General features: G+C 40.7%; 2 protein-coding genes across 3 annotated transcripts in view; one reads left to right on the top strand and one right to left on the bottom strand.

Annotated features, from left to right (window-relative positions):
* Positions 1–750: 750 nt before the first annotated feature.
* On the top strand, positions 751–24563 carry ADAM17 (ADAM metallopeptidase domain 17). Its single transcript, XM_035109867.2, has 19 exons — positions 751–1109; positions 8075–8207; positions 8837–8970; positions 9470–9558; positions 9965–10136; positions 11071–11201; positions 12214–12303; positions 14039–14152; positions 14543–14687; positions 15644–15732; positions 16605–16757; positions 17340–17539; positions 18047–18150; positions 18972–19106; positions 20049–20182; positions 21512–21590; positions 23140–23228; positions 23452–23508; positions 24213–24563. The coding sequence occupies exons 1-19, from the start codon at positions 959–961 to the stop codon at positions 24561–24563; spliced, it is 2550 nt and encodes an 849-aa protein (XP_034965758.2). The 5' UTR covers positions 751–958.
* IAH1 (isoamyl acetate hydrolyzing esterase 1 (putative)) overlaps positions 17491–26520 on the bottom strand; it is a 23877-nt gene continuing 14847 nt past the window's right edge. Inside the window, exons 7-8 of one of the 2 annotated variants that reach the window (XR_004692259.2) lie at positions 26247–26344; positions 17491–17561 (exon numbers count right to left, since the gene is read on the bottom strand). The gene's annotated coding sequence lies outside the window, so the exon portion shown is untranslated. Of the gene's footprint in view, positions 17562–22739; positions 26345–26520 lie in introns of those variants that run through there. The other variant, XM_035109869.2, reaches the window with a different exon arrangement.

The following is a 26520-nucleotide window of genomic DNA, read 5'->3' as shown; positions in this document are numbered from 1 at the left end:
CGACCCACCCATCTAGATGGGGGAGGAACTTGAAAAGTCCCTGGGATATGGAAAAAGCTACACCACCAATTCCTCTGGGTTTCCCCCCCTGCATTAACATCTTGTTTTTCAGTCATGGGATCAAACATGACTTAACCTAGTGTTCTTGAATAAGTCTACCTTCCTCAAGAGTCCCTGTCTCTTATTCATGGGAATAGCAATACACACACAGAAAAGCATCCCTCTATTCCTCCCTTTTCTTTAGAAGAAAATGACCAAGGTGGCTAAGAATATGAACATACAATAAATAAAGCATTAACACGAGTCCATTTATACAAGTTTTCATTCATTTATTAAAAAGCAATAGACTCACGAGGGGGGGGTGCAATGAGCACAGTTGACGAAAACAAAAACCACTGTATTTGCTAATCGTGCAGTCAAAAGTTAGCACTTCGGAGACGCGCTTTGGATCCCCTTTAAAGCAGCATTCCTAAACACACACAATTACTAGAGAGCAGCTTTTCTCCGGCCTTAGTTTCTGTGCCTGCACGAAAATAAAAACCCAAGCAACCGGGAAGTCCTTTCGTCTGCTTGGGAGGCACACATCTGGCCGATTTTCCCCTGCCGCGCCACAGCATTTAAAGAGGCTTTTCTCCCGCACCCCAAGGCCGACGCGGAAAGGAAGACCGCAAACTACGCCGGCGCTTCAGGGCGTGACAAGGCCGCGTCTCGGCCTCCAAAGCGCCTCCCGGAGCGGAACAAAGATGGCGGCCGGCGTTTGCGCGCCCATAATGCTCCGCGGGAGGCCCAAGCGACCGGGCGGTTCTTCCGGACTCGGGGCGGCGGCGGCCTCAGCTGGGCATAGCTGAGAGAGAAAGAGGGCGAGAGGACCGAAACTTATGTGAGAGAAAGAGGGAACGGAACAGCCTGTCCGTCGTCGGTTCCCTTCTTCCCTTCTGCTTAGAGGAGGAGGAGAGCCATGAGGCGCCGGGCGCCGCCGACCTCCTTCCCGCTCCCCGCCCTGCTCCTTCTCCTGTTGGTCTTCGGGGCTCCCGAGTTGGGGGCGTTGAGGCACCCTTCCCCTCGGCCTGCCCCACAGCACCGGGGCAGGCACCGGCCGCCGCGATACGGTGAGTTATTGGAGAGAGAAAGAGAGGCGGACTTCCATAGACCCTTCTTTCCCCAGGCACCTTCGGGGTGCGGGTGGGAAACTTGGGGGGGGGGCGTCGCTAGCCATTACCTGCTCCCCCCTCTTCCCCTTATCTCTCTTCAGTTAATAGAAAATTTAAAGTAAAGGAACCCGTTGGGATATGCCACTGTGTTTGGCGGGGTTTGTTTGTGCTGGGAGAGTTTCAGGCTGCCCTCCGTGGCTGCTCCGAAAGCAGCGCGCTGGAAAAGAAGAGCCCAGCACCCGAGGTGTGTTTGGTGGGGCTTTGGGGTGGGCAGGTCGCACACTTCTGAACATGCCTACTCGGAAGCAAGCCCCAGTTCGTTCAGTGGGATTTGCTCCCAGGTTAGGGGTGCCTAAGGTTTGTAGCCTGAGTCTCTCTCTCTCTCCCCTCCCTTGCTGAATTCATAGTTGGTGTAGTGACTGGGTTTTGGAAACTCTGCAAACTGAGAAGCTGTTCAGTTCTTTCGGTTTGGTGGGCAGGGGGAAACCCCCAGCCAGTTGCAGTTCGGAAACAGCTGGGGAGTCGGGACCCAAGTTAGGGAAACCCTGCTGGGGAAACAAGGTTGCTGCCTGGATGCCAGTTGGACTGCCAGCTTCTATCAAACCCCCCGAGTCAGCGTGACCAATGGCTAGGGGCAGTGGGAGTGGTAGTCCTCCAACCATGTCTCTCTAGGGCACATGTTCCTCTTCCCTGTTCTGGGTGCATGGAAGGAAAGATACCGTATGCAGTGCTGATGTTGCATGAATGTTAATTAACTGCAGTATTAAGTCCGTGAGGAAGTTCCTGTTTTACCTCAGTGCTTTGTGGGAGGAAAAGGTTATTGTACAGAGGAAGGGGCTGCTCATATGGCATTTCTGTGGAATCAAGTTGGAGGATGCTCAGAAAGTGTTGTTGTATTTGACTACTATTACAAAGTCAAGGGACGCGGGCGGCGCTGTGGGTTAAACCACTGAGCCTAGGGCTTGCCGATCAGAAGGTCGGCGGTTTGAATCCCCGCGACGGGGTGAGCTCCCGTTGCTTGGTCCCAGCTCCTGCCAACCTAGCAGTTCAAAAGCACGTCAAAGTGCAAGTACGGTAGATAAATAGGTCCCTTTACCTATACCTTACAAAGTCAAGAGCTGTGGCTGCATATAGTACTGGTAAGCTCTCGTTGTTATACCGGTATTTGTATTGGATTTGGTCCTGGACTGTGATGTAACTGAATCCTTACAAGACTGAGATCTTGTTGGAGGGGTGGCTGTGTATGGGAACGGAGCAGATTGCCTGTTCTGGAAGGGGTTACACTTCCCCTGAAGGTTCAGCTACATGTGTCACTGGAGGTCCAAGTGGACACAGTGGTGTTATGTGCTTTTTACTGGCTTTGACTGGTATTCCAGCTATGACAGTCTTCATCCAGGATAACTTCACTATTGGTAACTTTAATAAAGTGCTCTAATTGGGTTTTATTGAGGTTGATCTGGTAGTTGTAACTGGCACAGCATGTAGTGGTTAAGTTGCTGACTAGATCAGCCAGCTGTGAGGATGTTACCCCTATTGCTTAAAGCAGGTATCCCCAAACTTAGGCCCTCCAGATGTTTTGGACTACAATTCCCATCTTCCCCAACCACTGGTCCTGTTAGCTAGGGATCATGGGAGTTGTAGGCCAAAACATCTGGAGGGCCACAGTTTGGGGGTGCCTGGCTTAAAGCATTACACTGGTTTCCAATTTGCTCCAGTCGGTTGAAACTGATGTTACTGGCATATACAGTAAAGCCCTGAACAACCTGGGACTAAGTTACCTAAGAGCATGCCTTTTCCTGTATAGGCCTGCCCGTTCTATGAGATCACTAGAGCAGGCCTTCCTGGTTGTCCTGCAGCCTGCATAACTTATCAGATGACAATCAGAGGAAGGGCTTTCTCTGTAGTGGCATCCAACCATTGGGATCACTTCCCACTAGGTTTTAGGCAAGGTCCAGCCTTGCGTGTAAAATTGGCATGTCTTGTTTTTATGGAAAACAATGTAAAACACCCTAGATTTTTCAGTGAATAAATAATCACACTTCTGTGCACTGTAGGATTTCTTGTTGATAAATGACAATTGATGTTTTAAATAAATAATGTACAGTGCACAATCATCACTTGCATTTGTATTCCACATGGCAGATAGTGAGTGAATTGTGTGTAGAAATTGGGGCCCATGGTGAGTTGATTATTTATAACCTCTGAGAAATTCAGGGATGTTGTAATAATCCCCCTTCCCCAATGAATGGATGGATGAGTAACAGAGGCTACAATTGGTACTGTTCATGAAAGGTTGCTATGTATTTTTGCCTCTAACAGGAAAGTTCTTGTTTGAACTTCCAGCATTCTCCTTCTCCAGGATGTTATCTTAAGGAGGAGAAGGAACTGTTAGGAGCAGGGGAAGGAGAATTTCCTTTGACTGGCAACTGGCTCCAGTGTGTGGCTAGCTCTAGGGTGATGATGTGGTAGCTGAGGGGTGGGGAGAGGGGGCAGCAGAGAGGCGGAGAGTAAGGATTTGGGGGGGGAGTGAGGGCAGCAGAAGTGGGGGGGGGAGGTGAACACAAAACAAAATGGATCAATGAGGCTGAGGAAATAAGCAGACCAAGCTTCTTTGAAAGATGGAGAAGAGAAATAGGAATCTACCCCCTAATAGCGATTTCTGAACCCCTGGTGATTGTCAGGGAGGCTAGAGGCTGCCAAGTCAAGGGGATCCCCATCTAGGCAGGGGATTCAAGGAGCTCTGGAAGGAAAACTAGGTGCAGGTTACTGTGTGGTTGCCAAGCAGGCAAGGTGCTAAAGATACTCTGCCCCAGGTGGCATGCAAATGCTCACTTCTGTCTCTAGCTTCCATTTCCGCTCCCCGCTTAGCTCCTGTTTCCTTTCTTGTCATTTCCCCTCTTTATTCTATTGCTGCTTCCTTTCCTCTGCTTTTCTTTCTTCTGTGTTCCTATTATATTATAACTATAACTATTCTATTAAATATAGCATGGGTTTTTTTTTTACATTTGTTGCATTCACAAAGAAGTTTGGAGATGCTACTGTATCAAAGCTGCATGCTGTTTTACATCTTCTTGAAATTGATGCAAAGTAGAATATATCTGAACAATGTTACAGAAAGAAGCCTATGCATATGCCAAGTTGTTCTTCCTTGCTTGCTTCTCCCCCACCTCTCACTGTCCTTTCCATTTCAGCTTTCCCTTCTTCACCATTCCTGCCTCTTGCTGCTGCTGCTTCTTCCTCCTCCCTGCACTCATAACTAAGAGCCAGGACACTCATTTGGCCATAACAGTCAAAATGTGGCTCATACTGCATTTGTTCCCTGCTCTTTCGCTCCAACACAAGAACAGCTTTTTGGGTTGTTTTTCTTTTACTCCTCCCCTTTTCTTAAATATGTTTTGTACTTATCTGTACACTCTACTCTATTGTTACCTTGCTTGTATGTGTGTGTGTGTATGTGGTGTCATTTTGGCTGTATAACAATAACACTCTTCTCTTCCCCTGAAGATTGGAAGTAGACTTGCACATTCACCACTCTTTTCCTGTGGTAAGAGGCAAGTGGTGGCCATGTGATAAACAGCTGTCCCTCATCACTTAAAAGAGCTTCATTTTTGTACAGTATCTGCATGTGGGGAGTGGGGTGACACTGGATAGCAGCCTACAAAAAAAATGCTCATTCCGTTTTCGGGACAGGGAAAGGAAGTTGCAGTCAATTTTTCTCTTTATTGTCAGTACTGTCTTTACACTTGTAGTTCCTAATTTCACATGCAGCAATACACTGAAGCAATGTTGAAGTGCCACTAGCTCTGTGGAAGAGCATCTAACTTTGCATGCAGAAGTTCTCCGTTTGATACAGGTGGCTCTGTTTAGAACAGGCTTCCTCAAGCTCATCCCTCCAGATGTTTTGAGACTACAATTCCCATCATCCCTGACCAATGGTCCTGCTAGCTAGGGATCATGGGAGTTGTAGGCCAAAAACATCTGGAGGGCCGAGTTTGAGGAATCCTGGTTTAGAAGAACATTGTGTCACAAGGAAGGAAAAGACTGACCAAGACTTGGGAGAGCTGCTCACAAACAATGCTGGGTTAAGTGGAGGAAATATCTGATTTGGCGTAAAGCAGCCACATATATTCATAGAATGAGATCTTTTTAGTGCCCTTGAGTGTATTCTCATTTTGTGGGAAGGCAATTGTAGGAGCAAATGCTGGTAGCTGAGTACAGTACTTAAAAAAATTCTCTGGAATGGGGTGTGGAGTGTCTGGTTTCATTTCCTGGTTTTGCCATAACTTCCAGTATAACAACTTGCGTTATGTGTACATCATGCTTCTTGGGCATGTGGTTTCCACACAACTCTCTTGAGAATAAAATCATTGACTTCTAAAGCACCTATTTCTGGGCTTACTTGGAATAAAAAGACCTGGGGAAAATATTCCACGCAAGAAAAACAGGCACTATTGCTTGAATGCAAGGGCATTCTCTAAATTATCTTTTCCCTGGCCTTTGACAGTTAAAGTATTTTGTTTTGTTGGACCTACCTCTCTTACTTGATTTATACTGCTCTGCTCCATTTGGAATGGTGTTGCTTGTTTTATGGCTTCCCCTGTTTTTAGATTTGTGTATTGTTGTAACCAACTCTGATTCCTTAAGTTGAAGGGTGGGTAAGAATTAATACGGTAAATAAAATAATGAGTGTTCAGACTATTTAGAGCTGAGCTATGCAATCTGCAAAACTCAGGTGCTGCTGCTTGACGGTGTCACTTTTGACTGGAGGCTGCAAGTGGCAGATTTGAATGCTCTCAGTGTTAGCATGTTGGCCATAGGCTTTAGCATGGCCTTCTCCCTGGGGGTGAAGTTTTGGACATCATTTTGTATAATCTAAACATTTAAAAATATTAAATGATGTGAAGAAATGCTAACACAGAGGTCAACGTGTATGTCAATGAAAGCATTCAATATGCTGCTGCTAAATGTGTATCCCTCTCCTTTTGTCCAGTTGTTGAATTCTGAGAATAACTGCTTCCCTTGAAGGTAATATAAAAATGTTATGCTTGCAGTAATAAATCTGCAGTTGTTATGCCTGAAATGGACAGAAAATAAATGGAAACAAATTGATTTTAAATGTCACATTTTTAATTTATTTATGTAATGTGTTTGTTTGCCTTACGTATAGTGGTTTAAACAAGCAAACATTTATAAAAGCCATGTGCAATTATTTTTGTAAATGCCAACTGTTATGGAAATGTTAAAAGTGGTTAGAATTTTCAGTTGAACTGATCTAAATACTGCTGCTCTTCTGAACAGTTATGTAAATTGCCGTGTCTCAGTGTAGGTTATGATTAATGACAAGTAGTTTCTTGATCAGGTTTTCAGTCTTGGGCATATAATTGGTCTTGGGATACTATAAGCATGTGGAAACTGGATTTTGAAAGTGTGCACTACTTTGACTTGGGGTGATTGCCTGGACTTAGATTCTTGACATAGATCAGCCTTTCTGGAGACTTCTAGATCCTAACTAGATACTACCGTATCTACCTTAGGTTACACAGACGTGTAGTTGTGAGGGCTGATGATGGCTCTATACTTGCCATCTGAACTACTTATGTACACTAATTGGAACAATGTGTAAATGGGATAACTCTGATGTTAATATTTGCCCCTTAAATACAGAGATTGATGGCCAGTTAAGCAGTGGCAGGCTTAGTAACACATTTGGCAAATGATGATTAATGATGTGGATGGCCAAAGTGGAATCTTTGAACATGTAATTTGCATAAATACCTTTGGGGTTTAACAGAAGTTGAACATTTCTGCTAATAGGCTGATTCCAAGTTTCTAGCAAAGTGTTTAGCCTTGAGTTTTATTGTTCTTGTTTATGATCGGTTTGTTGGTACAGGTTGGTTATATTATTTATTTGTGAAAAATGGAGAAGAAAGTGGGTTAGATGGCATAGAATAGAGAGAGATGAATTAGTACTTCTTTATTGATAAAGGCTATGCATTGGAATGTGTTTCCTTAGAGAACGTACAAAGCTCTTTGTGGAACCATCCATCCATCTATCTATCTATGCATTTTTTAATGGATGTATTTTGTTTTATTTCTATGCTATAGAAATCCATGCTCTCAAGGACTTTTCTTGCCTAAAGAGCCGATTTGAATGTTATTAGAAAACTCTGGTTATATTTCTGAGTCACTGATTCATACTAATGCTTATCCAGGGGAATTTGATAACTGGAATGATGAAATGGTTCACTATTTAAGTAGTGGGAAAGGGAAATTCTAAAAATAACAAATTTTATGACTCTGTTTGGAAACAACAACAACAACAACAACAACAACAACAACAACAACATATTATTTGTACCCCGCCCATCTGGCTGGGTTTCCCCAGCCACTCTGGGTGGCTTCTAACAAAGATTAAAAATATAGGAATCCATAGTTTCCTGCTATATGAGCATGCCATAGCAAACCTCAGCTCAGGTATTTCCACTTCCTCTTCCCCTCTCTTTTTTGTGGCTGCAAGGTGCTTGTTAACTTCTACTTTGTTTTTCAAACAAACCACAGTTCCCCATTGCATCTTAACTTGAGAAGCTGTGCATTGCTTAAGCTCTAGGTAGTGAACAAATGAACCAGGATCAGAAGCCACAATTTGGTCATCGTTGGTTCTCATGAAATAAGAGTGAAAATCTCTCAAGTTTAGCTCCTCAAATTCAAACATAATGGAGAGCTGCGGTTCATTTAAAATTGGAAGCTAAAGTTCTGGGGTCCTACTTCATGTGTGCAAAAGCAGTAGGGCGACAGTGGAGTGTGTGAGCTTGAGGCATGCCATAGCTGATTGATGTGGCGGGCATTCTTGTCTTTTCATTGCATCTAACAAGGACATTTTTTCTAGCTGTTCTCTTGTTAAGGCTTCTATTTCTTCCCCACAGAGAGTCTGGAATCTGTTCTCTCAGACTATGATATTCTTTCGGTGTCAAACATCCAACAGCACTCAGTAAGAAAAAGAGACCTGCAACCCGAATCCCATGTAGAGAAACTCATAAGTTTTTCAGCATTGCATAGGTGAGGCATCTTTAGTGAGAAGTTTGACTTAATATTATCTTACTGATTCCCTTTAAAATGTTGATTTCTGTGTTTTCTTCTCTTTTTACACATGCTCCCCCCCCAGTTCTGCTTTAATTTCAGTAGTCAGTTTTTGTTTCCAATGTTGGGAAACCTGTAGATTAACAAATTTATTTTAATTATCATTAGAATTCTGTAGTGTACAGTTGCCCAAAGAAAGATGTCTGTGCAGCTCCGGTCGCACAGCTCTGCCCGCCCGCCGCGCTGGGAAACGGGGCGGGGCGCCGGAGGGATCCGTCGCACCACGGCGCCAAATATACCTAAGACGGCCCTGCTTAAAACACACTTAAAACGTTTTATTTGCAGCTGTATAGCTGAGTCCAAAGACTCAAGGTGTCTCAGAGTTAGGAAAGGGGGCAAGGGTTCGGCCTCACAGCTGTGCTGAGCCTCAGGGGCTCAAAGCACCTCTCAAGGTCAACTTGATACCAAATGTAATATCCTAGTGTATTTGGATTGATTCAATGTATTTGGACACCAAATGTAATACCTCAATGTGTTTGGATACATTAAAAATATATACAGTAGCTGATATAATTCTCAAAGTTAAATGGAAGCAAATTCTTTTACAGGCATTTTAAATTATACTTAACTTCAACTGCGGACCATTTCCCCAAAAACTTTCAAGCACTTATAGTGAATGGCCAAGGCAAGGAAACTGAATATCAAGTACAGTGGCAGGAATTTTTCACAGGACATGTTGTAGGTGAGTATAATAAGTTGCTTTCGTTGGGGGGGGGGAAGTATTGTTGGATTTTTGTATTGTCATAAAGAAGTGTTGAATTAGATCTCGAACTGGCGTTCTATATTATGAGAACTTCAGACACTGTTACTGGTTTTAAGAAAACTAATCAGACCATTTACAAATGGTGTCACATAGAAGTAAACGAGTTTATACCTATTTAAAACAATCCTTTGGGGGCTAGTTGGCAGATGATCTGTGTGAATCAGAACCTCAGAAGTTTAAATAATAACCATAAATTATTGAAAAATTGATCTGAAATGCTCTTGTCTCTAGTATATATTTGTGCATGCACTGTTTTTCTTAAAGACAAAAAGATGTTGGAAGTCATTTGATTGATGGAATGAGTGTGGCTAAATGTGAAGTGATATGCTTGTGACTAGGAGGAAGTGGTTGTTAAATATTACAGCTGATGCTCTAGACTCGTACCCCAGTTTTCTTTCCTCCTCTCTCTCTTCCTCAGGTCAGAGCAACTCCAAAGTTACAGCACACATAGGTGAAGACGACTTCACAGTGAGGATCAACACTGATGAAGAAGAATATAATGTTGAGGTACACCTCTCTATTGGAATCTAGATGCAGACAATATGAGCTTTCAGTCAGCTTGCTTCACGTTTAATATTTCTAGGGATGGAATTACTGTTTGTTTTAACCCTGTGTCAAATGTTTCTACCAAATGTTTGTGGCTCTGTGGACTGATAGAAACAGTCATATTGACTGGGATACTTATGTAAAATACTACATATGCTGGCAAAACTTACATTTGGTTTATGTACTGACTGTGCTGTTCCTTAAGGCTGGTGAACTGAGGCCTTTTGGTCAACTAATATCAGTCCTATATACACATATCTGGGGATAAGTCCCATTGAACTCAGGGGAGCTTCCTTCTAGGAAGACATGTACAGTATAGGGTCACACTGTGAAAGACATACTTAGACATCTGTTTCTCTACCTGTAGCCCTTGTGGAGGTTTCTCAATAATACACAAGATGAAAGACTTTTGGTCTACAGATCAGAAGACATCAAGGATTTCTCACGATTGCAGTCCCCAAAAGTATGTGGCTATGTTAAAATGGAAGAGGAGGAGCAGCTTTTGGGTGGACGGCTGAAGGAGAGTAAATTAAAAAAAGGTGAGTGTTAAACTGCTTGCAATAATCTTTCGCAATCGAACTAGATTTTTTTTTTTACTGTATATTAATGTATGTAGTGAAGAGACTTGAATGCACATATAATTTTTATTTAAGACAGGCATAAAACCGTAAGGGTCGAAGATTTATACGATCTGAAGAGAAACCAGAATATTCTGTGGAGAGAGAGCTTTTTCCTTACACTTAAGCAAAGCAACTATTTCTGTATAAAAAATTAATAAAGAATGAGAATAATAATAAATGGACTTGCTGCCTTTGACCTTCTATATGATACACTAAGAGAGAGATTTAAAAATTAGTACTTCTTTAAAAATATGCTGATGTGTGTTAAGAACTGAGAGCTCTTTTCCAGGCTATGGTGTTATGTGATTGCTTTTTAAAAATACATCACAGTCCTTTAGTTAGTAAATAACAACAACAACAACAACAACATTGAACAACATACTGGATTCAGCAAATAAAATCATTTCCTGAAAGCATAAGTTAAGGATATCTTTCTTCTATTAAAATTTATTTAGTAATGTTATATGGTACATTGAGATTTTCAAGGTACTTGTTTTAATACAATCATTTAGTTTTGCTAAAAAATAAAAATAAACATTCAGAGGTATTTATAATTGAAATTTACCCTCTTACCTATGGGTATTTTCAACATGTTAAAAAATGTAAATAATCTCAAAGACACAGTATGTCTCCTGAAAATTCTAATGGGGCCCTAGGTTCCACAGAGGTGCTTTGCGATGTTGCCCTATATTTGATTTACGTGTTTCCTTGTTTTCTACAACACTGAAGCTGAAGAATTACTTTGTATACGGCACAGGTTTTAAATATAATCTGTTAATGTCATACTCAATTCAACATAAACAATGTCTTAAATGGTGACAGCAACTTGGTATCTCTTTAATTGTCACAATAGCAAATGTCCCTCGAAGAAAAAGAGCCACCCCAGACCCCTTGAAGAACACCTGCAGAATATTGGTGGTGGCAGATTATCGCTTCTTTAAGAACATGGGCCGTGGGGAGGAAAGTACTACAATTAACTATTTGGTAAGTGTTATTGTCTGCTCTTGATTCCTTGATGAAATATGTCAAAAAGAAAGCCTCTGTTGTAGTTAGAAAGCTAATAGAATGTAACTGTTAGACATAAGAAGAGTAATTTTACGTATTATTTTACAGATATGGGTGTGTTTGTGTGAAGTCTGATTTGGGGTAGAGTGCAATAATTTCATTTCACTTTTAATTTGTACACCACCTTTCTATATTACTATGCACAAGGCGGTTTACAGCAACAAAATATGCAACAAGGAACACACACCTTATAATAATTTGATCCGATACAAAAAGTCATAATGAAGCATAACTTTAAAATGGAACAACTTATATGGAATAAAATAATCAACAATCCATTATATTATAATAGTACATAATAAAATTAAACTCTCAAAACATCAGCAAACAATAATTAAACCAAAAATCACTCTTAACAATTGCAATAAATAACTATTAAACTATGACCAATAGAAATAACTGCAAGTCACAATGCATAAAACGGGCTCTCTTACGCTTAGAGTTTGTGTATCTTGTTGTGTATACTGTTGATCCAATTTGATTTGCTGTTTCCTCCCACTGTCTTGTATAGTAGTGTGTGTTAGCCTTAAGGGCTCTCCAAATGATGAACAACAGTTTAAAATATCATAAAAATAAGGTGTATTCTGAAAGAAAGCGGTCTTGGTGGTTGTACATGTTGCTTAAATTTTATCCTCTTCTCCCCCCCCCAAAAAAATAAATAAAACAGAGGTGGAAAACTTGGCTCGCTCCAGATATTCCAACTCCCATCAGGCCCCGCCAGCATAGCCAATGACCAGGAATGATGGGAATTGTAATTCAAGGTCACTTGGAGTGCCACAGATTCCCCACCCCTTGTACAAAACTTTGGAAACCTCTTTCAAAGCTCCTTGAAACCCTTAGGTTTTTCTTTTCTTTTCAAGTGTTAAAATATGTTTCGGAATCTACTGACAAGAGACTGGACCTGAATAACTTCTCCCTTATCTGTGCCTAGATCGAATTAATAGACAGAGTGGATGACATCTATCGAAATACATCATGGGATAATGCAGACTTCAAAGATTATGGCATACAGATAGATCAGGTATTTAGAAAATACCCTTCGGATAATGTTCAGATTTGATCACGGTGTATTTGTGTGTGTGTGTGTGTGTGTGTGTGTGTGTGTGTGGTGTGTGTGTGTGTGTGCGCGCGTGCACACCATTGAATGCAATGGACCTTATGAAAACATAGTCAATAGTAGTACGGAAGAGCAGGCTAGAGTGTCATTGATAAAATTCTTCATCAAGAGAAATCCGGTTTTGATGGTCCACACGAATTATGTAAATCGCAATTTTGCTTGATATGTGTAATTATACAAAGTTGTATCAACTTACGGTTTACTGGAAGTTCTGGGCAGCTTTCCATAGACCCCCCCCCCCGTTTATAGTCAAAATTTCCTACCTATAACTAGGATGTTAAACTTACAGTAAGTTTAAGATGCATTTTGCACTGATTCCATTTAAAGGTAAAGGGACCCCTGACCATTAGGTCGAGTTGTGACCGACTCTGGGGTTGTGGCGCTTGTGGCGAATTTGAAACGGTTATGTTATGGTTTTGTTTTGCAACCGACCTATCGAAGGGTTAACCCAGACTCCTGGTTAACTGACAGCAACATTCCATGGGAGGCGTGGCCTGCATGGGGTTTAAATGGAAAGGGGAACAGTTATGTCAGTTGGCGGTTGAGGGTTTTCTGTGTGGGAGCTTGGGTGGTTGTTGGAGAAGGTAGATTTTAGAGTAGATGAAGTAGTGGATAGGTATTCTGTTATTTGATTACCAAGAACGTTACCTGTGAAGTTAAGTTTGTACCAATGTTACCAGAAAGCAACCATTAAGATTCAAGCCAATAAATATCCATCTTTAAAGTGTCATACCAGTAAATCGTCTATTTCATTTTCCAGCTAAGGTATCCAGGAACCCAGTTGGTGGGGAACTCTTTTAAACTGTCAAAACTGCCTTTTAGAGGAAAGGTTAGTTTGTGGCTGAGAGTGCACCAAGAAAGGGGGGGGCTAAAGGAGGAGACAGGTTCTGAGTGATAATAAAGTTACCTCAGGAAGGAGGCTAGCTTTACAGTAAGGGAGGTTCTAGTGAAGGGAAACCCTTATCTGAGCGCACATAGGAACAGTCTTATTTATAGCCCCAAGTCTATATAGGTACCTGGTCACGTTTAGGCTGGAAGAGGACTCTCTTTTATTTTTGAAAACCCACAAGTGCTAGAGGGTTTAAAGAAAGGCTAGAGGGATAAGTGGGCGGTTCGATTTACCTCAGAAATCCCTGCTAGTGCTTTTAATAATTGAGAGGTCAAAGTTAAAAGACGGAAAGTGAGAGGGACTTTCGTCGCAGCGCTCATCTTGTGTTATTGGCCGAGGGAGCCAGCGTACAGCTTTCAGGTCATGTGGGCAGCATGACAAAGCCGCTTCTGGCGAACCAGAGTAGCACATGGAAATGCTGTTTACCTTCCCGCTTACTTGCACTTTGACATGCTTTCGAACTGCTAGGTTGGCAGGAGCTGGGACCGAGCAACAGGAACTCACTCCGTTGCGGGGATTCGAACTGCCGACCTTCTGATCGGCAAGCCCTAGGCTCTGTGGTTTAACTCACAGCACCACCCGCGTCCCATTTAACACCATGCTTATTCGGTGCGCAGCGTAAGCAGAATTCTGACCTAATTTTCTGAATCATCTGAATTATAAGGAGAAAGCATTGTGTGTTTTAAAAAATAGCTTACTGAGGCATCTGAACTTAATGTTGTAAATTATTTATATATCTTTTGAATCTAGATTATTGTTCACAATGAGTCACAACCTGTACCTCCTGGGGGAAGGCACTATAACATGGCAAAAAGTCCTCTAGATGACCGTGAGGATGCTTGGGATGTGAAGGAGCTGCTGGAGGTAGGCTGTGTGTGTTCTATGATGCGTACAATGTAAGCACCCCATTTATTAGAAAGGCTTGTCTTTCTAATTAACGGCATGCTTACTACAAGTAATCACATGCTTGCTAAAAGTAATACTGTACATTAATTATTTTAATTCAAGAGGCTTATTTAGGAGACTCCAAGTACCCAAGTACTTGCTTTCAGGATTTTTTAAAACTACCTGGTAGTAACTACAATTTAAAAATGATTGAGGGCAAGTCACTGTTTTTAGACAAGGATGATGGACTAGGTGATTGCTATTGAATGATGCCGCAATCTGCCCAGCTTCTTAATCAACAGTGTCTCATTTATGGAGTAAACATTTTCTCTAAACTAAACTGTATTTGGCACATTTCCCTCTGCACAGCAATTCAGTGCTGATATAGCGGATAGAGCTGCTCGTGTGTGCCTTGCACATCTTTTTACCTACCAAGACTTTGCTTTGGGTACTCTTGGACTGGCTTATGTCGGATCTCAAAGGCCAACCAGCCATGGAGGCATCTGCCCCAAAGGTAATGTCCCCCCCCCCATTTAACAAGTTTGCTTGTTATTTAAGTCAAAGTGCCTAAAGATAAGTGTACATCCAGGATATGTGCTCTTTTAAAACGGGTTGGTGGTCTGTAAATTTGCTCCTTAACCAGAGGCTATTCTAGTGAGAGCAGAAGGTTTTTCTCAGCATCCCTATTGCATTTGCAATGATAGCTTCTTCATTCATGGTATCCAAGTTGTGTTAGTGGGACACAGTGTACATAATGAGTCCAACGCTATGCATTGCTGGTATTGTTAAGAAACAGTGGATGCATTAATGAGAATACAGATTGAGGGTTGGCTTAGGGTTGGTAAAGGGCTTGAACTGGAGAAAAACCTCAATTTCCCCAAAACGTCTCTCTTTAAGCTATCTAGCATCTTGTAGCTACCGCTTATAAGAATGAAATTCACGGTATGTGTCCACACACTCCAGTGTGCTTTAATGCACACATGCAGTGTCCCGTCCCCCCGGTCTGACTCTGCTTGTGAACATTTCTACTTCTGTCCAGCTCTGTCGCAGACTCTTGCTCTGAACGCCACCCATGTCATAGGGTGGTCACCAGGGTTAGAGAATACAGTCATACCTCATGTTATGGATGCTTCAGGTTACGTGTTTTCGGGTTGCGGACCGTGGGAAACCTGGAAGTACTGGAACGGGTTACTTCTGGGTTTCGCCGCTCATGCATGCACAGAAGTGCTAAATCATGCTTCGCGCCTGTGCAGAAGCGTCAAATCGCTGCGAACGCTGTGGGTTGCGGACATGCCTCCGTCACGGATTACCTCCGCAACCTGAGGTTCCACTGTATATTCATCTCAGCTGAATCTGATAAGCCACTGAGGACTGCAGATGTTCTCAATTTTAGGCAACAGGCAAGGTTATCAAGGCTGTGTAAATGAATCTTAAATGCTGTAACATGATTTTCTACCTTCTTTTTTTAAGCTTTTCCTAGTCCGATCGCTGGAAAGAATGTCTACCTCAACAGTGGCTTAACCAGTACAAAGAACTATGGCAAAACTATCCTTACAAAGGTATTGTAAGGAGCTGTGGGAAGTCTCAACATGCCTTACAATTCCCTTATTAGCTTCTGAGTTGATGCCCTATTAGGCCTTTTTAAAAATTTGTCCAATGAACATGCTTTATCTTCAAGTGGTTTCAAAGCTTCAGTAAAGTCCTGCTTGATATTTGTGAGTACCACAGTTATCTCTGTGAGCAATTCCTGTCCCTCTTTGGAAAGCTTTTGACCTTTTCGCACCATTGTCAGTCTGTCTCTTGGCCCCTCTCCAATAGCTCTCTGAGATGAAATTCTCTCTTACACTTCAGAGTAAGCTTTTGGGCTTCTTTCTTTGAAATGTTTATTTGCTCCATACATGTCCAGTATTAATTTCAAAAATGATTCTTTTAATTAGCTCCAATTAGACACTTTTTTTTGCTTTTATTAACAAGGGTTAGTGAGGAGTTCTGGTGTTACACTGCCATTTTCAGTTCTGTTGTCACTGCTCCTCCTTCCGCTTGAAGACATGATTATGAATTATATTCACCTTTTGCTGCACCAATAAACTGTGAAGAACTTAAACTCCCACTAGTGAGCAATATGGCCTTTTCTGTATGTAAAGTTAAATTATCTGGTAGTTTTACATTTATAATACAGGTATTTAGATCACTACGCACTTCACTAGTTTCTCAAAGGCAAGCCTATAAAAGACTATATGATGTTAGCCCAAAAAAATTCCCAATTTTGCAATAATAATAATAATTTTATTTATACCCCACGCATCCGGCTGGGTTTCCCCAGCCACTCTGGGTGGCTCCCAGCAGATTAAAAACAGAATAAAACAGATAAAAAACAGAATAAAAACTTCCCTAAATGAACAGGCTTATTTTGTGTGTTTATTTTTATAAGGAAGCTGATTTGGTTACAACTCATGAGCTGGGACACAACTTTGGGGCAGAGCATGATCCTGATGGCTTGCCAGAATGTGCCCCCACTGAAGATCAGGGAGGAAAATATGTTATGTACCCAATTGCTGTGAGTGGAGATCATGAAAACAATAAGGTATTTTTAAAAATCAGCTTTCTTTCTCTCTCTACGTGTACGTGTGTGTGTGTGTGTGTGCGCGTGCATGCATGCATGCATATATTACAAACCTATGTAGGCAACTTGAGTCCCTACATATGGTAGCATTGAATGGAAAAGGGGAGGAACCTGGAGGTCATTATTTTACTTAATATTTGCTTTTTCAAACTATTTTTTTAAAAAATATTTTGTAAGAAAGGACCAGTGTGGCAGAGGATGAGAAAAAGAATGGACAGAGGAAAAGATGTCAAGCTGTAGATCAGGTTGTGGTTGGAAGAGGAAGGCTAGGGTTTAGTGTACATGGGAGTTATATGCTGACCAAAGTGTCTACTCTGCTTTCTGAGTTCTCACCAGATAAACTTGTTTCCTTTGAATTTGCAGGCAAGAAGGCTGCCTATGAGAAAGGAATAAAAAAAATTACCAGTCTCTGGCGGTTGAATTATGTTCCATATTATGCACTTGTGTGGCAAAACTAATATTTAGATATAGGTTCGCACAATCCTGAATTAGTAGCTATCTCGCCACTAATTTGTTTCTCCCTCTTCTTATCGATACTTTGAGATGTTTTCAAGCTGCAGTAAAGAATCCATCCTTCGGACTATTGAAGCCAAGGCGCCAGAATGCTTCCAAGAGCGCAACAACAAAGTATGTGGCAACTCCAGAGTGGATGAAGACGAGGAATGTGACCCAGGCCTCTTGCGTCTGTACATTGATCCTTGCTGCACATTTGAGTGCAAGCTGAAGCCGAATGCCAAATGCAGGTGAAGGGCCAAAAGATCTTCCCTACAAAAGGGGTGGTGGTGGGAAATGGCAAGAGAGTTAGTTTTCTTCTTTTTCATAGTTGAGGAAACACATGATTATGCTTGTTTAATTTTATGGTGCTGTTTGTTTTCATAACATACATTGTGTGACATGAGTTTAGTGAACAAGAGGCTAGTCCTTTGAATAAACTCTGATAGTTCAACAATTCTGTATTATTGAATTGTTGGTTGTCAGCTACTTAACTCGTAGCAAAGATGTAATTAAATATTATGCCTCTTTTTTATTACTGGTGGGGTAATTGATGATTGCATGTCTAAATTAAGTGTATAGATAAATATTTTAGAACTGCAGTGTGTGTGTGTGTGTGTGTGTGAGAGAGAGAGAGAGAGAGAGAGAGAGAGAGGAAGAGACATTTCTGACACCCTTCTTTCTGGTACTACTTTGGGTATGTAATCCCAAGTATTCAGATGTCTTAAGTTTATTCTTTGTCCCTTCTCATCCCCTAGTGATCGCAATAGCCCCTGTTGTAAAGGATGCCAATTTGAAAGTGCACAGAAAAAGTGCCAGGAAGCCATCAATGCCACCTGTAAAGGAGAATCCTATTGCACAGGTACATCACTGTACTTGTTAGTTACTCATTCACTTTTTGTCTTATGCCTTCTTTAAAAAAGTGTATGCCTGTGCATCTTTTGTTCTTTCCCAATTTCCATTTCCACCAGTACAGCGTGTTTACCTTGTTTTGGAATAATGGGAGTTACTTAACCTTAATGACACATTTTTAAGGCTGTCCCAAGAAAGGGCAGGCAGCAGGGGGGGGGGGAGAGTTTGCATTAATGTGTGGCATTACAATAAAGCAAAAATGCTTTGGCCGGCTGCTGATTCTGGGCTGTTAAACATAAACATGCCTTTCTTATAGAACAGAAGAGTGGAGCCTTTTTGGCTCTGGGAACCAGCTCTTTATCTGGATCCACTCCCGTTGGCCAACTTTGACAGGTGCCATTGGAGTTGTTCATCCTGTATTTGGCTCTTTGGGCTGTGCTGATCATAGAACTGGCAAAGCACTTTTTTCTTATGACCATCAGCAGATGGGAAGCTTGGGCTGTGGGCAAGAAAGAAGCCTGCTTTTTGCAGGCATCAGCTGCATGAGGGAGATGTCCTCCTTTCAGTGGATGCCTGCAAAATCTAGTGTTGCCTCTTGATCTGTAGTAGGAATCTTCTTCAGGGAAGTCTTTCAGAGAGACTTGCTGTGTGAAGGAACTTGTGAGGACCTCTTACCTGTCCTTAGCAAGCCATAGAAATCCTAAACATGTCCTGTTAAATATACTGGGACTTAATCCCAGGTAAATGGGATTAGGATTGCAGCCTTACTTGGTTTATTTCCAGATATTGATATCCTGATGCAAGGCTTATTCTCACTAAATCTCTTCATAGGCAGTAGCAGTGAATGTCCTCCCCCAGGGAATGCCCCAGATGACACTGTCTGTGTGGATTTGGGCAAGTGCAAAGATGGGGCATGCATACCCTTCTGTGAGTGGGAGAAGAACCAGAGTTCATGCGCCTGTAATGGTAAGGAGGGTTCCATCACACGATGAGCCAGGGCTTACTTGACTTTGAAAACTGATTGCTCAAGCCATAGACACAGCAAAGTGAAGGAGAGCAGCATGCATTTTCCCTTTAGAGCGCTGTTTCATTAGCTAGAGATAGGCAAGGTCTCCTGTTACCAGGCACAAATATTGTCTGTGCTGGGTTCAGGTCAAGTTACAGCTTGAATGAACTGCCAGACTTTGTTGAACTCCCACCATCCCTAGCTAGCAGGACCAGTGGTCAGATGATGGGAATTGTAGTCCAAAAACAGCTGGAGACCCAAGTTTGGGAAACACTGTTCTAGAGCTTTGGTCAGATGGTAATGGTAAATGTTTCTGCTAGTGCAACGAAGCTGTCATATCAAGTCAGTCTAGCTCAGTATTATTGGTAGAAGCTCTCAGCTTTCAGGCAGGAATCTTTTCCAGTTGTACCTGGAGACACCAGATAGAATCTTTGGTCTTTTGAATTCAAGGCATGTGCTCTATCCCCTTCCCCAATTCCCTGCCTACTCATTTACTTCTTCACCTTGTTTATATGACAGAGCTAGTACTTTCCAGTGCCACTCTTCAGAATAGTTCAAATACAATGTTTTATTTGGTGTTGTTCTTGTTACTTGGAACTGATTGGTAAGGAAGCTTTAAATATCTGTTGCAGGGGGACTAACCCTTGGGTATCTCCATTTTACTCTGGGTTTAATGAAGTTCCTTTTTTCTTCTTACCAGAGTGGAGGGTGCTGCTTAAAAAAAAAAGTTGTTGTCTATGTTTGAGTACCATCAGGAACTTGTTCATAAAATAGTGTGGTCTTCAGGAGTAGACTAATGAATTGAAAAGTTGTATGATCAGCAAAGGGAAATTACTTTTTCGTATAGGAGTAATGCATAAATATCCCAAAAGCTAACTATGAAGTTGCATGTTTAATTTCAGAAACGGATAACTCTTGCAAGGTCTGCTGTCGAGACAAATATGGGAGATGCAGCCCAACGGTTGATGATGCCAGCCAGAATTTCCTGTATTTGAGGAAAGGAAAGCCATGCACTGTGGGATTTTGTGACATGAATGTGAGTGCATACAGGGTTAGGATAAGATTTTTCACCTCCCCAAAGCATATTGGTGCAAAATCAGAAAATAGATCACTTTAAAATTTTGTTCTTGTTGCATCATGTCCTAAAATTGGTCCCAGAGCAAAACCAAAACGGTCAGCTTAACACTGGTGCTGTGGTTTTTGCATCATCTGCCTATTTTCTGGTTCTTTCCACTATCCCATCTATCTTTCCCCCCTTTCTCTTTATCAATATCCCAAGAACCTCTCAAGTAGTTTCACATACCATATGGGACTTTAGGCTGATTTTTGAGCAGTTTGTGTTTACTTAAACTGGCCACCTAGAGCAAAATGTCCAATTAACACCCATTGCTACTACTTAATTTCCTAAACAATGGTGTGAATCTGCTCACTAAACTGTTGATTTTTCAGCTAAATAGAACATGATTTACTCTCTGTCATTCTTATTACTGGATTTTGCATCTCTGTTGCACTATGTACATTCTGCATTTTCTTTTTTTTAAACTATGGAGGGAAATGTATTTAAAATATTTCCATATAGGGTCTCTTGTGACCCGTGGCAGTTTGTTAGATTACGTATCAGAATGTAAGAAGCTGTGCACTGGGCTATTTATCTTCTCTTCTCCTTGCCCACCATGTAAACTCCATCCTCAGAAAAAAAAGAAATACTCCAATACTGATTGATATTGAGTAGACTGTAATACTTTCTTTTCAACACCTATGCTTGGTTGGTAGACTAAATATTCATATTTGGGAAATAATCAAATTGGTTCCTTGTTTGCTTAGAAAATATTTATCTTAACTCAGTATATCTGGCAGAGGCAAATATGTTAGTAAAATTCAATTTAAATTTGAAAAAAAACACAGTTTTTTATCCATTATGATCTACTGTTCAAACAAAATGAAGTTACTTTTGGTTATGCCTAAAGTAGGCCTTCAGATTCCAGCCAGTGTTCCACCCACACAATATTCCTTGCCCTTTTCTCACAATATGACACATGACTGGTGCTCTTGGTCACACTTGTATTGAGCTCATAGTCATTTCATCAGGAGAAGAAAGCTCTGTATTTCTACTCACGCCCAGCTGCAGTCTTAATCCACATCACATATTTTCCTTCCAAAAGCTTCTTCAGTGTAACAATAGCATCGTCAAAACAAATGCACTCTGTAAGTTCATACCGATTCATGTTGTCGTTTGAGCAAAAATATTAGGTGATAATGATCGGGGCTTCATTACATACCCCTAGACCATAACTCATTCCCTCAAGATTGAATGACTGAAATTTACATTGCATAAAATGGCTTTCTAAGAAACATTTTCTTGCAGGGTAAATGTGAGAAGCGTGTGCAGGATGTGATTGAGCGGCTTTGGGTTTTCATTGAGCAGCTAAGCATCAATACGCTAGGTAAGCTTCCCTTGAAATCCATAAACCTGTTCTTAACCTTGTTGTTATCGTTTGATTTCAGTGTGTGAGCATTGGAAGCAGGTGTTTTGATCACCAATTTTGATGTCACCACGGGTAGTGGTACTTAATGTTTTGTAAGTGGTAGCAGAAAAGTGCAGGACTATACTTTAAGGTGTGTCTGAAGATCATACTTTGCAAAGTTGAGAAGATGCTTCTGGCCTCATTATCAAATCAAATGAAAGTGGGCGCAATACAACTTGTATGGCAGTACAAAGCATATTGCTGTATACTTAAGTGACCTTGATAACACCACACGGACACAGGTCACCTTTACGTATCGTAGTTGAACTGTGTAGCCCATTCTGTTTTAAGGTTTATTTTCTAAGCACGTCTATGTTGAGAGTAGAAGAAATCAAGCATTGCCTTGCTTGGGTCAGGCTGGGATCTGTTTGGTGAGAGTTTGCTAGCAAAGCATGAAGGAGATGGCTGTTAGAGAGAGAGAATCCTTCCACAGGAAATTTGAACACACAAGTTCAAGTCTGCCTATCTTGGCAAACAGTTGTTGATGGGCCTGAAATTATTCCATGCTTTTATAATGCTCAGATTGAAAACTAATCTTCAGTTTATAAAAACACAGAATAAAGTGTTGATGAAAGAACTCCCTCCCATAGTATGAGGAACCCAGCATCACCCAATGAAATTGATTACCAGCAAGTTAAAGTATATTTTACATTTGTGGAGATAAAGCTCATCAATTGGCTTAGCTGAGTTATTTATTAAATGTTTATTTCATGCCAGTAGCATGCTATGGCATTGTACAGTTTAAAATACTTAGATCTAATATTGATATGGTGAAGACAACTTGGTCACACTTAATTGATTTCTGCATGTTTAGTTAAGAAGAGGAAAAGAATTCAGAATAATCTCTGAGAATGAAACTATCAGCTGGTTTAAGTCACAGAAAGGAAATGCATTGTAGAATCTATTTTACTAAAGTTATGTAAAAACACTTTTTTAAGACCAGTTAACTTGCTTGTGTATACCATAACTTGTTTCCCCCTCAGCACAGGTAAAGTAGATTTCCAGAGTTACAATCCTACTATTTGAAAGTTGGCAGGTAATAAGATAAACGACAATAAAAGAGATCAATTGTTGTAGGGCAGAATTGAAATAGTTTAATTAAAAACACCACCCACAGAAGTCTTGGAGAACTAAGAGAGTGCTCACTTGCAATTCCACAACATTGGGAAATACAGTAACATCTAAACATTTAAGATAAAGCATTATATCCAACTAAGTCATGATCACCTGGACTCATGAACATTTTCTTAGGTTTTTAAATTCATTCTGATCAACTTTAGTCCATTTCAGTGGTTCTACTCTGATTTATAAACAAGTCATTCAGAGTTGTATCTACTGAACAAATTATATGATCCTGTGACAGCAGATGGACTAGCTACCACTTGAAAAATATTTGTAGAATTCTTAACACTGGACCCAAATATATTTTGTCTGCCTCTGAAATTGGGTGTATCTTTTTTTTTTACAGGAAAATTTTTAGCAGACAACATAGTAGGATCTGTGCTTGTATTCTCCTTAATATTTTGGATTCCTCTAAGCATTCTTGTACACTGTGTGGTAAGTTTAAATTACAAACTTTATGAAACAAATGCCTTTAATTTAAGTGTGAGCAGAAATTAAAGAGAGGTGTTTATATTTTGCTTCATTTACTTGAGCTTTACTTATGATAGTGGGTAGTTAAACATTTAGGGAATGTTCTAACCTGAAGTTAATCGGAGTGGACAGGGGTGGGTGGGTGTCTTCCATAGCTGACTTCTTACATTTCCCTCTTTTTTAATAGGACAAGAAGCTGGATAGGCAGTATGAAGAGAACACCAAATCTCTGTTTGGCCCCAGTGTAAGTTTGCTTTCTGCTGAATAATGTTTTCAGTATCCTATTTGTTACAATACAGATGTGACAGAGGCTTGCAGAGACTATTCATGTTTAGGATGAACAAATTTCCATGGAATAAATGTATCTTCCAGAAGTTGATACACTTTTGGTAAACTACGCTGGAAGTTTTGTAGAATTTTGGTCTATACATCTTTTAGTTTATAAGTCATGAACTTGCTTTCTGTTCAGCTGAATGCTCTAATTTTGCAGTACTAGGAATTCCTGTTCCTAGTGCATTTACTCTTGTCTACTCCCATTATTTGGATTCTACTTTATTTGAATCGGCTAGCATTAGTGATAGACGGAAAGTTCCGAGCACCAAAACATGTATACCCCATACTCCTCCAACATGTTAAAAAGATATTGAAGAAATGAAATTAAAGTTACTTCAAGATCCTACAGATCATAGTAAATAATAAATTATTAAAGTACCTTGCTCCTCTGCCACTATTGATGCCAGGATTTGTATCTGTCAGAATTCTGGGATTGGTAGTGCTAGTCAGTCTTCTGTCATCTGTGTTGAATCTTAGTACTGCCTGGTAGCCACCTTAATTACAGAGCATTTGTATACAGCTTGCCCAGAGATTGAAGGTAGTGAGAGGTCTGGCACTGTGTTTTTGGCCACCAGTATTGTTCCATAACTGTGCTGCTTGTTTGTGTCCTTGCAGAATGTTGAGATGTTGAGCAGCATGGATTCGGCCTCCGTTCGAATTATCAAGCCGCCACCTGCTGTGCCCTCGACTAGCCGGCTCCAGCCCCTGCAGCATATTGTACCAGTCTCTGTGGCTGCGGTGGTTCCGAAACTGGACCATCAAAGAATGGACACCATTCAAGAGGATCCAAGTACAGACTCTCACATGGAGGATGATTGCTTTGATAAGGATCCTTTCCCAAACAACAGCACAACTGCCAAGTCATTTGAGGATCTTACAGATCATCCTGTCACAAGGAGTGAGAAAGCATCGTCCTTCAAACTGCAACGCCAACATAGAGTGGACAGCAAAGAAACAGAATGCTAGTCTCTAGCTGCCTTTGGAGCTGTTGGCTCTGATGTGCAAAAATCATGTTCAACTTGATGAACTAAAGCCATTTCATTAGAGAAATATCTTGTATGTGTATATATTGTATTGAAAAACAGAAACAAGGAAGTGACCTACTGCAGATGCTGGCCATGTGTATGATCTTCTTTAGTTTCAGTGTGAGTGCTATGTACACACAGACTCAAGTGTACTGAAACTTTTTGAATTTTTTCTTGTAGTCTTGATTTGAACATTTCCGTCAGCCTGTGGCATAGAGGCATAATGCCTCTATGCCACAGGCATAATCTGCCTGATACCAGTTGTTTATCTTAGTAAAGTGCCTTTTTGTAGTTGAACAGCACTGCAAAGTTTTTAGAATACAGAAAAGTCCCAATACCCTGTTTCTCATATTTTAAGACATACCCATAAAATAAGCCATAGCAGGATTTTTAAGCATTCAAGGAATATAAGCCATACCCCGAAAATAAGACATAGTGATGGACGCGGCAGGAGGAGGAGGAAAAAGAATAAGACATCCCTTGAAAATAAGCCATAGTGTTTTTTTTTGAGGAAAAAATAAATATAAGACATGTCTTATAATATGAGAAACACGGTATGTAGTGACTTACAAGAAGGTATTACAGCATTCAGCAGTATTTTTCTTTTAAAACTGAGAAATTACGTGAACATTTTAAACTAAGAAAGACTTATGAAGTATATTGGGGGGGGCGGTTAGGTAACACAGCAAAATCTGATAATGTTTTTCATGGTTGTTCGAAACAGGACTTTTAATTATGCAGTTTTTGACCAGAAACCATTAGAGACCTAAGCAATGTTAAAAATTCCATTTATTGCAGCAGGGCTTTAAGGGCACATGACAATGTCATGGATGATGGCCTTTTTCTACAAAACCAAGTGGATAAAATATGCATTGAAACTTTACTCCTTCAGCTTTGTGGGGAGATAATTTTATTCTAGCAAATTGCTGCCTGTCAAAATTTAACAGATTAAAAACAGTGCCGCTGATCGGGCTTTCATGTGATACAAAACTAGAAAGGAGATGTCGTGAAAGCATATAGATGTGTAATGAATCCAGTTTTTTGCTTGTTTGAGGGGGTGAGGACCAAACAGAGTTCCTGTCCCCCTCCCCAAGCAGCCAGTCTTATACAGATGGTATAAGATCTGTAAGCAATAACACCTTTGTGTTGGTTGCTGAATTCATGTGGTCATTTCCTATCCTTTCTTATAGTAGGGGGTGGTGCCGAGGCCCTGCAAAGTTTTCTTCCTTCTAAATTGGCAGCAGGAGATTGATCTCAAAATTGGGGCCTGTGACAACAGAAATGCATGGACTGAAAAAAAGTGTTGTTACTGCTTAAATGGCTATTTTGCAACATAATCATGTCCTACATTAATTTGTGTAAAATCTACACATTTAATAGCTGCATCAAAAGCCAACTTAAGTATAAAAAAATCCTTAATTATGAAAGACATGTATTTTTTCATATCTGATCAACCAAACCTGTGACAAATGTGTCTTTTTCATGGATATTTGTTACACTAATACTTGAACTTGTGCCTTTTTGGTATTTGTATCTATAGTCTGATTTTAGATTTCTTACTTAGCAGTAAAGTTTTGTGTGAGGAGTGAACTCCCAATACAATGTAATAAAATGATTTTTATACCTCTCCTTAAAAGGGTTGCGTGCAAGCTGACTTCTCTTTGTAGTAAATGCACCTTCTGTAGAGGTGTGATTTAATCAAAGGTATATTACCACGATCACCTGTAATAAACAAAGAATGGATTAGTTATAATAGCTAATCCTCCAAGGCAGCTATAGATTTCAGGTACTCTTCTTCCCTTTTTATTGCATTCTGAAATTGACTAGGATGAAGTATTTCATTTTAGTAGTTGGGTTAACACCAGCATTTTGTATGCTAAAGATAAGTGACTGAGATA

This window comes from Zootoca vivipara, chromosome 3 (genome assembly GCF_963506605.1).
Source record: "Zootoca vivipara chromosome 3, rZooViv1.1, whole genome shotgun sequence".
Classification (NCBI taxonomy): Eukaryota; Metazoa; Chordata; class Lepidosauria; order Squamata; family Lacertidae; genus Zootoca; species Zootoca vivipara.
The sequence above is the reverse complement of the archived record's forward strand: the minus strand, read 5'-3'. Positions and strand labels throughout refer to the sequence as shown.

What these genes read in the sequence shown, in the direction of transcription:
- ADAM17 (XM_035109867.2), top strand. Translation starts at nt 959, where the DNA reads ATGAGGCGCCGGGCGCCGCCGACCTCCTTCCCGCTCCCCGCCCTGCTC. An exon ending in ATGTGAAGGAGCTGCTGGAG is followed by an intron (nt 14,153 to 14,542) that starts GTAGGCTGTGTG and finishes CCCTCTGCACAG; the next exon opens with CAATTCAGTGCTGATATAGC. An exon ending in GCTAAGCATCAATACGCTAG is followed by an intron (nt 21,591 to 23,139) that starts GTAAGCTTCCCT and finishes TTTTTTTTACAG; the next exon opens with GAAAATTTTTAGCAGACAAC.